Source organism: Bufo bufo, chromosome 2 (assembly GCF_905171765.1).
Source record: "Bufo bufo chromosome 2, aBufBuf1.1, whole genome shotgun sequence".
In the NCBI taxonomy this organism is placed as follows: domain Eukaryota; kingdom Metazoa; phylum Chordata; class Amphibia; order Anura; family Bufonidae; genus Bufo; species Bufo bufo.
In genome coordinates, this window is record NC_053390.1 from 579,114,612 (window position 1) to 579,127,247 (window position 12,636).

Genomic DNA, 12,636 nt, shown 5'->3' on the forward strand with positions numbered 1-12,636 from the left:
GGACAGCAAGGAGGACATAACTATTGTGAAGGGGCCACAAGATGGGCTTAATTACTGTGGGGGCCACAATGTGGGCATTAATACTGTGTGGTAGCACTCGGGGGAAATGCCTTCGATTACCCTGCTGTACATTGGCATGGCTCAGTCTTACAGGCCAGCACAGGGCCTCCTGCTGGTGATTTCACAGGGGCAGTCATCATCCCTTCCTTATGTGATTATTCTTCTTTTCTCTATCACCACAGGGACCTTATTCTGGATCCAGTGGACATCACGCCGACACCAGCGACACCCTGGATGAGGTAGAACCAGATTTTATTAGTTAGGACTGGGTGAGTGTAGCCATGCATTGGGCTTACTGTAAAAAAACAAATTTCCCGCCTCTTTGTATAAATTGGGGGGAGGGGGGGCATCCAAAGTTCACACTGGGGGCCCATACACTCTAGTTATGACACTGCTTAGAGAGTTATCTCTGTGTTATCTGTGGTGTTACATAGGACTGCAGGTGACATCTACTACATTATTTGTACTCAGACTCTGAATACAAATTATGTAATAGATGTTCCCTGATGTCCTATGTAACACCACAGATGACACAGTGATAAATATCTGAGTACAGATAATGTGTAGATGTCACATGCAGTCCTATGTAACACTACAGATAACACCGTGATAACTTTCTAAATGCAAATAATGTAGTAGATGTCACATGCAGTCCTATGTAACACTACAGCTAACACCATGATAACTCTATGAGTGCAAGTAATGTTGTAGATGTCACATGCAGTCCAATGTGACACCACAGATAGCATAGAAATAACTCTCTGAGTCAGATTATGTAGATATGTCCCCTGAAGTCCTATGTAACACCACAGATAGCATAGCAATAACTCTATGAGTATGGATAATGTAGTAGAAATCACCTGCAGTCCTATGTAACACCACAGATAACATATGGTAAAATGGTTCTAAAATATGGTAACAGAATGCTTACTAAATGTAGCTTGAGGGGTTAAAAAAAAATAATAATTAACTCACCTCATCCGCTTGTTCATGCAGCGGGCATGTGTTCTTTCTTCTTCTTTCAGGACCTGCAAAAGGACCTTTGATGACGTAATCACGCTCACCACGTGGTGAGTGCAGTGACGTCAGTGCAGGTCCTGCTGAATGAAGTTAGATAGATTCTATCTATCTATTCTATTACATCATCAAAGGTCCTTTGGCAGGTCCTGAAAGAAGAAGAAAGAAGACATGCTGGCTGCGCGAACAAGCGGATTAGGTGAGTTAATGTTTTTTGTTTTTTTTAACCCCTCAAGCCACAATTTTAGTAAGCATTCTGTATTAAGAATGCTATTTTTTTTCCTGGGCCGGATAAAATGCACGATTTTTCAGCGCGAGTGCAAACATTTTAACGCGTTTTGCAGAGCGCGTGAGAAAAATCGGCATGTTTGGTACCCAAACTCGAACTTCTTCACAAAAGTTCGGGTTTGGGTTAGGTGTTGTGTAGATTTCATTATTTTCCCTTATAAAATGGTTATAAGGGAAAATAATAGCATTCTAAATACAGAATGCTTAGTAAAATAGGGCTGGAGGGGTTAAAAAAATAAAAAAATAATTTAACTCACCTTAATCCACTTGTTCGCGCAGCCCGGCATCTCTTCTTTCTTCTTCTTTGCTGTGCAGGAGGAAAAGGACCTGTGGTGATGGATCATGTGATAGACCATGTGATGAGCGCAGTGCCGTCAACACAGGTCCTTTTCCTCCTGCCACAGCAAAGATGAAGACAGAAGAGAAGCCGGGCTGCGCGAACAAGTGGATTAAGGTGAGTTAAATTATTTTTTTATTTTTTTTAACCCCTCAGCCCTATTTTACTAAGCATTCTGTATTAAGAATGCTATTATTTCTCTTATAACCATGTTAAAATCGCACCGCAATCCGCACTTGCTTGCGGATGCTTGCTATTTTCACGCAGCCCCATTCACTTCTATGGGGCCTGCGTTGTGTGAAAAACGCACAAAATAGAGCATGCTGCGATTTTCACGCAACGCACAAGTGATGCGTGAAAATCACCGCTCATGTGCACAGCCCCATAGAAATGAATGGGACCGGATTCAGTGCGGGTGCAATGCGTGAGATGAACGCATTGCACCCGCACTGAATCTCGCCTGTGTGAAAGAGGCCTTAGAGTCTCTACAACATGATTCTGCACTGGCATTTTCTTCCACTCAAAAACTGGCCATTGAAAAAGCTTGTGTTTTTTCCATACCACATGCAGTTTTCACAGCATTTTTTAGTGTTTTTCTGAATCACTGTGTGACCCTCCTTTATTTATTTTTTTCTGGTGTTTTTCCCTATAGACAAGGAGATGTCAAAATGGCCAAAAAATGCCAAAAGCTTCAGCATGCTGCATTTTTCAGCATGCCAGTGACCCAAGGAACACCACTTAATAAAAAAAAAATGGCATTAGCAAAAGCACAGATGTAAGATAGCACAAAAATAGCATTAAAACATATATGTGAACACACCCTGATGAGAAAACATCAGGCCACACTTACTCCATTCCAGCTTCGAGGGTCCCCACTGGGCAATGTTTACTGTGCTGAAGAAGTGAGGTGCCCAGCTACCCATGTCACTGCTGCAGTCAATAACTGGCCTCCACAATATACCTGCGCCTGTGCCCCAGATGTTTTAGTAATGTCCCTAAATCTGGTGCACTATTGTCTAGCCTTACTTTACACCAGAATCATGTAAAATGGTGCACATTATCGCCCCACAAGTCACATTCTTTTCTGGATTCTCTTTCCTAAAGCTGACGGGTGGCACTTGTTACTGTAATGGCTCCACTATGGATACAGTTGTAGCAACTGTTAATGCAAGACCTTGCATGTTATGATACAAACTCAATGTGCCTTGCTATACTTAGGTCCCTCATCCTTCCTCTTAATTGCATTGGAAGCACTTACCCCCCCCTGTTCCCAGGAAGAGGGAGTACCCAAATGGTGGGGCATGTGGGGCGTGTGCCCCCCTGTGCAAACAGGAAGGAAAAAAGGGGAGCTATCAGCACACAGACAGTGCTATCAACCTTCAAATAGAACCAGACTTTCTTAGAAACACAGTCAATAGCAGATGCCATCTGGTGGCAGGATAGGGTCATAGCATGGTACAAACATTTCACTTGAGACATATGGCAATGCATTATAATATGTTAGTCAGCCTGTAAAATACAGTGTATGCACAGGTGCTTGTTGCCATGGCTAAAACTACAAAAATACAAGGAAACACAATTTAACAATACTCTGCAAACATAGAATACATGGACTAATGCTATGTTCACCATACAAAATGAGTATGAGGTACTTAGCAAATATATTTTGATCAAAATAATTTGTGCCCATACACCATGGCAAGTTGACCTCTCTCTACATAGTAATCTACTCTATTTGAAACCTCTCTGTGCCAACTGGCCTTTTAAAATGTTGGCTCTCTGTCTGTAATTTTGGAATAAGTTGTCCATAAAAAAAATAGTGTTGTGTGTGGTTGAAACCCTGTGAACAGGGCCAGGCAGTGTGTAAACGTCATCATGCCTGGGCCTGTCAGTCAAATTGGAGAGGACGCAGCAGTTGCAGAGAGAGCAGAGCTTCTAGATGTAATGGCAACACCCTCCTTGCTCCTAGAGGCTCATTTGCATATATTAAAACTTCATTTTTCTCTGCAATGTGGGTACATATGAACATGGGACCAACACAAATGCCTTTAGCTGCCAAGAGCACATGTAACAGGTCAGCCAGTTCCATAGGAATCTGCTGACAGATTCCCTTTACTTTAAAGGGTTTCTACTACTTCATTTTGACCTAATAGCTCTCAGACACTAGCGATCTGCTAGTGTCTGATCTACCTAACAATGCTAGTCTCAGACCTGTGTGTGGATCCGTTTCACTAAAAAACAAACTTTTATTATATGCTAATGAGCCTCTAGGTGCTATGGGGGGGCGTCTTTTCAGCACCTAGAGGCTCGGTCTACTCACATTGTATGCCGCCCCGCTTGTCCGTTAAGCCCGCCCATCTCCTCTTGAATGCCATCCTCCATCTGAGCCAGTGGACGAATTCTCGCGCCTGCGCCGTGCGCGTCTGCATTCGGCGCAGGCGCAGTGAATGTCTGACGCTGCTTGCACAGACATCTCGGTCATCAGTGCAGGCGCAGTGGAGATTAAAGGACTAAATTAAGAAGCAGGTTGGCATAGAGAGAGTTATCAATAGAGTAGGTTCCATCCAGAGAGGTCACCTTGCTGTGGTGGATGGGCACAAATAATTTATGATTTAAAAAAAATAAATATATAAATATTTGGCAGGGAACCTAGTGCCAGTGTCCTGTCCTCCACGTTGGCTTTTGCGTTCCTGATTGCAGTGATGAGCCCATACATTATGGTTACAGGTTGTATATAGGCACATCATTGCTGCATTCAAAACACTATGGGGGTCATTTAATAACCAGAAATACGCCACAATCTGCAATCTTTTCCCACTCACGCCAGGTCTAAAAATAGTGGGCATGGCGTTGGCGGGGAAGGTGACGAGCTGACAGGATACTTTAAAAAACACAAGAGAAGTACACAGTACGCTGCACTATTTTGTTCACACTAGCGTTTTTGCTGGATCCGGCAGGGTTCAGCAAAAACGCTTCCGTTACTGACAATCCAACCATCTGCATCCGTTATGAACGGATCGGTTGTATTATCTTTAACATGGCCAAGACGGATCCGTCATGAACTCCACTGAAGTCAATGGGGGACGAATCCATTTTCTATCGTGTCAGATTGTGTCAGAGAAAACTGATCCGTCCCCATTGACTTGCATCGAGGGTCATGAAGATCCGTCTTGCTCCGCATCTCAGGATGGAAAGCAAACTGCAGCATGCTGCGGTTTTCTCTCCGGCATGAGAATGGAATGGAATGCATTTTGGAGCATTCCGTTCTGTTCACTTACGTTTTGTCCCAATTGACAATGAATGGGGACAAAACGGAAGCGTTTTTTTTTCCAGTATTGAGACTCTATGACAGATCTCAATACCGGAAAACATTAACACTAGTGTGAAAGAAGCCTTAAAGGCTAGGTTCTCTAGTGGAAACCCATATGGATACCATTATAGTCAATAGGGTCACCAGGCGCAATTCATTTCCATCCTTTCATGCAAAATGTCACTCCTTGATTTTGATTGTTCTGCTCCTATAACAAAGCAGAACAATGGAAATAAAAAAGCTGATGTGAACCCAAACTTACATACACTTTATTTGGAAGTCACTTACCATAATTTCTTACACCGGTGAAGGTACGGTTGCAACTTTTTCAAATGGCCTGCATCCACATGGGTAGCTGTTAAGTCAAATTCATCAATTTCCATGGGAACAAGGTCCAAAAAATATGCTAAGACATCAAAGTCAATGGGTGAGAACACGTTATCGCTCCACATTAAGGCGTAACACAGATGGAGTTATTCTACTGGCCAAGCTGCTTATTTGCTGTTCAAAGAAACAGTGCAGTAGATTTAAGATGTAGCCGCCAGATTCACAGTATCCAACAATTGACTTTACTAACCATGATGTGTACATTTCTGACTGTTTGCTTTCAACGAGATTTAGATGTTTCAAAAGAACTTCCTGATTTCGCACTGATAGCAATCCTGAAAGAAACCTAAAAAATAAATCCAAATATCCAGATCCAATGCCTAGACGTTTCTGTAAATCTATGTCCATAATGTCTTCATTAATGTTTTCTGCATGAGCATAATAGAAAGCTGCAAAAAATTCCTGTATAGTAAAATGGGTAAATGAAAGGACATTTTTTGTATATCCTAGCTCCTGAACATATGTTGTGTCAAGAAACTGTTACAATGTCTTTTGGAAGTTTATGAAACATTTCCAGGTCTTTCTCATAAAATATTGTTTCATGCTTCAATAGGGAATGATAGGCAATGTGACCTAAACCTAGAATTCCATGTAATACAGAACCATCTTTAGTGCTGCCAAACTTGATGCGCATGATACTTCAATAAGACTATGAGGTAATGGCAGTAAATGTCAGTCTTTGTTTTTGGTTGCTCAATGTGAAGCGTTGAGATTTCCTTCAGACCTCTGCAGACTATCCAACAAAAAGCTGGGATGTAACATATTGTAAACAGAAAATGATTTTCCTTCACTGCCACAAAGTGTTCACTTCCCACTTCTTTATCTTCAATAAAACTTTTGGAAGTAATTCTTCTATCTCAGTAACAGAGAATCCAGTAATTATCACAAAAGCGTTCAATACATTCAACGGGTATGTGGTTTATGACTGTTGGCCTACTTGTGAGTAAAACAGTGGGCTTCCGGAAGAAGTTCTCATTTGATAAGCTACCAACTAGCTGAGGTATTTCTGCTTCTTCATCAGGATCAAATACATACTGTTCCAAGTCTAGCTGGTTGTAGGACTTAAATTCATCAAACCCATCCAAGATCACCAAAAGGTTATGGCTATTCCTGAAAACAACGTCTAATATTTGTGACAAGTGTCCATGTTTTTTACTTATTACTTCCGCAAAGTTATTGGCTTATTAATTAAGTTGAGATCCCTGAAGGTGAAGTTGAGCACAAAGTCAAAGTGCTGATACTCTACTTCATTCGAAAAATCCAGCAAAAGTTTTTGAACAAAAACTGTTTTCCCAATTCCTGCTACAACCACTGACAAGGATTTTCTTTGGTGTCCTCCTTTTATTTGTTTGTCAAAAAGCTGGTTGAGCTTAAGGCTTTACACTTTTCTTCTTTCTTACTTTGCAGGTGTATTCGTTGTTGACCAAATGTCAGGAGCTCATTTTTCTTTATTTCCAAGCTGTAGTGTCCGTTCACAAAGCAATAGGTTCACAAATAATCTGAAAAGTAGAACTTCTCACCATGTCTACAATTAAGAAGTTAATGAAATTACTTCTACGTTCCAGGACCTGTTATTGTTCTTTATAAATTTTGAATATTCTGAAAAGAGAGAAAATTTTTGTTAATATAATATTTTATTCAAGCATAAAACCAATTTATCACGTCAATGAAACTACTTTTCTAGTCGATGAAACTACTTTGTGAAATTCAACTATGTAATCATAAGGTTTCTGACTTTTGGGACCCCCAACCATCAAATGTAATCTGCTGGAGAAAACTGGCAAAAAGTTTTTAATTTGCTTGATATGAAGCTTATGTGGTATCCTTTGAAATCAATGTACTGACATAACAGGTTCTCTAGAGATATGCAGCTCTCCAGTCTAGAAAACTGATGGAGGATAAAAATTAATGCTCTCTTTTTCTCAGACTTCCCTAATAAGTCACTTTCAAAGTGGTTTTGCTAAACCAAACCTCTTTAAACATTTTATAGACCTTACTCATCCTATTTACATTCAGACAAATCACAAACATGCCATTCTACTAGTGTTGAGCGAACAGTTCGAGCATAGTTCGGGTCCGTACCGAATTTTGGGGTGTTCGTGACACGGACCCGAACCCGAACTTTTTCGTAAAAGTTCGGGTTCGGGTTCGTCGTTCGGCATGTATTTTGGCGCATTTTGAAAGGCTGCAAAGCAGCCAATCAACATGCATCATACTACTTGCCCTAAGATGCCATCGCAGCCATGCCTACTATTGGCAAGGCTGTGATTGGCCAAGTGCAGCATGTGACTCAGCCTCTTTATAAGCTTGTGCGCACGTCGGGACGTGCTCACTCCCGATGTGAATAGAACAGGGATAGACGCAGCTGATGCTAGGGCGAGAATAGGCAGGGATAATTGAATAACTGGAAGCAAATTTCTCTCCTCCACCTGTGATTCATCTGAACAACTGCAGCTGAGCTGCTTTTTTGATAGGGATTGGCTATTTTTAGAGTGGCCAGAGTGATTTTTCCATCCACATGTACCTGGGCTGACCGCCGGCCGCCATTTTGCGACTTGTAGTGCTGCAGCAGAAGCTGCCACAGTGTGCATTCCAAAGCTCCAAACAAGTCAGACATCTACACCTGGGATTCAGACCAATAGCGATTTAGCAGCACAGTCCTAGGCTATTTTTTTTAAAGGTTGTGCAGACCATTTTGTGGCACATGTTACTGGGCTGATAGGCGGCGGCCATCTTGGGACTAGTGCTGCAGCACAATCTCTCCCAACGTCCATTAATCACTTGTAATAGTGGTCTGTGCCATAGAAATCCTACATCAGGGACTTGGGTGTGCTTGTGTCACCCCTACTAATACCAGTCCATCTGTAATCCATACAGTCAAAAGACTGAAAGTATTCCAGTGAGGGAATTTTTTTTATTTAAAAAAGGCCAAGTTAGTTTATCTGGCGTTCAATATACTAGATACAGTTAGGCCTGCGTTTCATACATCTGGAATTAGCAAACTAATGTGCTGGGGTTGGGAAAACATATATGTACCCATACTAGAATCTGTCAAAGAAAGCGGTACTCACATATAACAGTCATTCCATCTGTAATCCATACAGTCAAAAGACTGAAAGTATTCCAGTGAGGGAATTTTTTTTATTTAAAAAAGGCCAAGTTAGTTTATCTGGCGTTCAATATACTAGATACAGTTAGGCCTGCGTTTCATACATCTGGAATTAGCAAACTAATGTGCTGGGGTTGGGAAAACATATATGTACCCATACTAGAATCTGTCAAAGAAAGCGGTACTCACATATAACAGTCATTCCATCTGTAATCCATACAGTCAAAAGACTGAAAGTATTCCAGTGAGGGAATTTTTTTTATTTAAAAAAGGCCAAGTTAGTTTATCTGGCGTTCAATATACTAGATACAGTTAGGCCTGCGTTTCATACATCTGGAATTAGCAAACTAATGTGCTGGGGTTGGGAAAACATATATGTACCCATACTAGAATCTGTCAAAGAAAGCGGTACTCACATATAACAGTCATTCCATCTGTAATCCATACAGTCAAAAGACTGAAAGTATTCCAGTGAGGGAATTTTTTTTATTTAAAAAAGGCCAAGTTAGTTTATCTGGCGTTCAATATACTAGATACAGTTAGGCCTGCGTTTCATACATCTGGAATTAGCAAACTAATGTGCTGGGGTTGGGAAAACATATATGTACCCATACTAGAATCTGTCAAAGAAAGCGGTACTCACATATAACAGTCATTCCATCTGTAATCCATACAGTCAAAAGACTGAAAGTATTCCAGTGAGGGAATTTTTTTTATTTAAAAAAGGCCAAGTTAGTTTATCTGGCGTTCAATATACTAGATACAGTTAGGCCTGCGTTTCATACATCTGGAATTAGCAAACTAATGTGCTGGGGTTGGGAAAACATATATGTACCCATACTAGAATCTGTCAAAGAAAGCGGTACTCACATATAACAGTCATTCCATCTGTAATCCATACAGTCAAAAGACTGAAAGTATTCCAGTGAGGGAATTTTTTTTATTTAAAAAAGGCCAAGTTAGTTTATCTGGCGTTCAATATACTAGATACAGTTAGGCCTGCGTTTCATACATCTGGAATTAGCAAACTAATGTGCTGGGGTTGGGAAAACATATATGTACCCATACTAGAATCTGTCAAAGAAAGCGGTACTCACATATAACAGTCATTCCATCTGTAATCCATACAGTCAAAAGACTGAAAGTATTCCAGTGAGGGAATTTTTTTTATTTAAAAAAGGCCAAGTTAGTTTATCTGGCGTTCAATATACTAGATACAGTTAGGCCTGCGTTTCATACATCTGGAATTAGCAAACTAATGTGCTGGGGTTGGGAAAACATATATGTACCCATACTAGAATCTGTCAAAGAAAGCGGTACTCACATATAACAGTCATTCCATCTGTAATCCATACAGTCAAAAGACTGAAAGTATTCCAGTGAGGGAATTTTTTTTATTTAAAAAAGGCCAAGTTAGTTTATCTGGCGTTCAATATACTAGATACAGTTAGGCCTGCGTTTCATACATCTGGAATTAGCAAACTAATGTGCTGGGGTTGGGAAAACATATATGTACCCATACTAGAATCTGTCAAAGAAAGCGGTACTCACATATAACAGTCATTCCATCTGTAATCCATACAGTCAAAAGACTGAAAGTATTCCAGTGAGGGAATTTTTTTTATTTAAAAAAGGCCAAGTTAGTTTATCTGGCGTTCAATATACTAGATACAGTTAGGCCTGCGTTTCATACATCTGGAATTAGCAAACTAATGTGCTGGGGTTGGGAAAACATATATGTACCCATACTAGAATCTGTCAAAGAAAGCGGTACTCACATATAACAGTCATTCCATCTGTAATCCATACAGTCAAAAGACTGAAAGTATTCCAGTGAGGGAATTTTTTTTATTTAAAAAAGGCCAAGTTAGTTTATCTGGCGTTCAATATACTAGATACAGTTAGGCCTGCGTTTCATACATCTGGAATTAGCAAACTAATGTGCTGGGGTTGGGAAAACATATATGTACCCATACTAGAATCTGTCAAAGAAAGCGGTACTCGGGGGGGCGTGGTTTGCCAGCCGAGAGAGATGGCCGCTTGAGCTGTTGAGCTCCCGAGCCCTACCAAGCGACTGCAAAGCTACAGCAAGCTGACACTTGTTTTAACCGCCCAAAACTCTTATAACTGCATCCCCCCTTATACCCAAGATGGTTAGAGGGTCGAGATCCGTTAAGAAGCAAGGGAAACTGGACTTCTTCGTGGAGAGGATAAAAGACCAAGATGGCGCGGTTTCGCCTGCATCCACGCGCTCCTCAAGGTCAGCAGAGCAAGACTCCCCAACGACTACTTCCAGTACAACGAGAAGCCCGCAAGCCTCTCAAACCCTCCTCAACCCACTCCTCTCCAGCGGACGAGCCTCCCCCCAACCCGGCCTGAGACACGCTTACCAGACCGAAGCAGTCCTCCTGATTCCCGACATGCACAGATGTCTCTCCTTGCCAAAGCCCGCAAAAGCAGAAGCCACGGCTTCAAGACACGCACATGAAGCGGCGGGGTGAGTGATCAGAGAGCTCCGTCCCTAGCAGATTACCCCACTACGGATGATCTAGCGACCGGCAGCATGATTAAGGAGATGTTAGTAGCCTTCAAGCCGCTCCATGCATACAGAAATAGCGGCCTTGCTGTCGCCTCTGCACGCCTCCATAACTGAGGCGGACAAGCGGATTACTTCATGTAGAGTCAAAAATGGGGGACTTTCGCCGCATCGCATAACCAGCTTGTAGATGCCCACCGAAGAGCTTACAGCTGAAGTCGAGAGACTCAAAAACAAGGTGGTGGACCTAGAAGACAGGTCCTGCCGCAACAAACATCAAGCTTAGGGGTATACCGGAGGACATTCCCACCTAAAGAGCTAGAGGCCTATATTCTTGATCTTATGAGGTCGCTCCTGATAAACATGAGCGATAAAGATCTTACGCTAGACAGAGCACATAGAGTGGCCCGGCCAAAACATCTCCCCGACTCTGTTCCTAGAGACGTTCTAGCTAGGGTCCATTTCTTCACACGAAAGGAACTACTGATGAATGCAGCTAGAAAGAAAGGCCCGCTACCTGCTCCGCATGAAGGGATCAAATTTCTCGCCGATTTGTCCGCCCCAACCCTGCAAACAGAGAAGAGCTTTAGCCCCCTTTACTGCTGCTTTACGCGATCACAACATACCTTATCGATGGGGCCTTCCCCACTAAAGTTCTGATCCAGCATCAAGGAACCTCTACATGCAGTGCTTTCCCTGGACTCAGGAAGAAAATTACTAGAAGGATGGAACATTTCCATTAAAGATTCTCCTGACCTTCAAGCAAAAGGCCCGGAACCCATTACAATGGATTGGCAGACGGTCCCGACCAGGCGTAGACCACATCGCTGACCAGTAATAGGTTAACTTGTTGAATCGTTACCTGATTTTGTTTAGGGCTCGGCGGTCAGTTAGGCAAGAACTGCCTCACAAGCCCACAAAATGGTGTCCGATGGCTATCAGGTGTCGTTCCACTGTTATAGTTTTTTCCTTCTTTTCTGTTTATTCCCTAAGTTTATTTTTTTGCTGCTATTTACATTCCTCTACAATTACTACTAGATGATACTCCGAGGGGTCAAGGGATAAGGATCATTTTTTTCAAGTGACCTGGATCAGTTTCATATCTCCATGTGCACTATATTAGGATTTCGCCGTTCAGATCTACCATTTCCTCCTGCAGCATGGTACTAAAAGTTGCAGCTTTAAACGTAAAAGGCTTGAATAGCCCTTTTAAAAGATCCATGTTGTGGAAGGAAATCCGTGAGCTGAAGTGCGACATCTTCTGTGCCACAGAAACCCATCTGCTCCAATCAGATGGCCATAGGATCCACCACCCTAAGTTCCCCCACATTTACCAGTCACATTTCTGCAAAAAACAAAGGGGAGTTCTAGTGGCCATAAGCCATTCAGTGGCCTTTTCTTTGAAGTCTTCAGTGCTGGATCCTAATGGCAGATATATAATTTTAGTTTGCTCTATTAATAATGTTGATTATACGTTGGTTTTTCTTTATGCCCCTAACAGACATCAATGTTCCTTTTTTCGTCGCCTAGCTGCAAAAGTACGTGGGCTGAGATCTGGCCATGTGATCTGGAGCGGCGATTTTAACTCCGCA

General features: G+C 41.9%; 1 protein-coding gene across 1 annotated transcript in view; it reads right to left on the bottom strand.

Moving 5' to 3' along the window:
* LOC120990976 (NLR family CARD domain-containing protein 3-like) overlaps window positions 1-12,636 on the bottom strand; it is a 111,332-nt gene that overhangs the window by 71,410 nt on the left and 27,286 nt on the right. Inside the window, 8 exon segments of the mRNA XM_040419867.1 lie at window positions 5,301-5,458; window positions 5,460-5,880; window positions 5,882-6,018; window positions 6,020-6,232; window positions 6,235-6,288; window positions 6,290-6,567; window positions 6,570-6,777; window positions 6,780-6,928. Of these exon segments, the coding sequence (XP_040275801.1) occupies window positions 5,301-5,458; window positions 5,460-5,880; window positions 5,882-6,018; window positions 6,020-6,232; window positions 6,235-6,288; window positions 6,290-6,567; window positions 6,570-6,777; window positions 6,780-6,928 (1,618 nt within the window).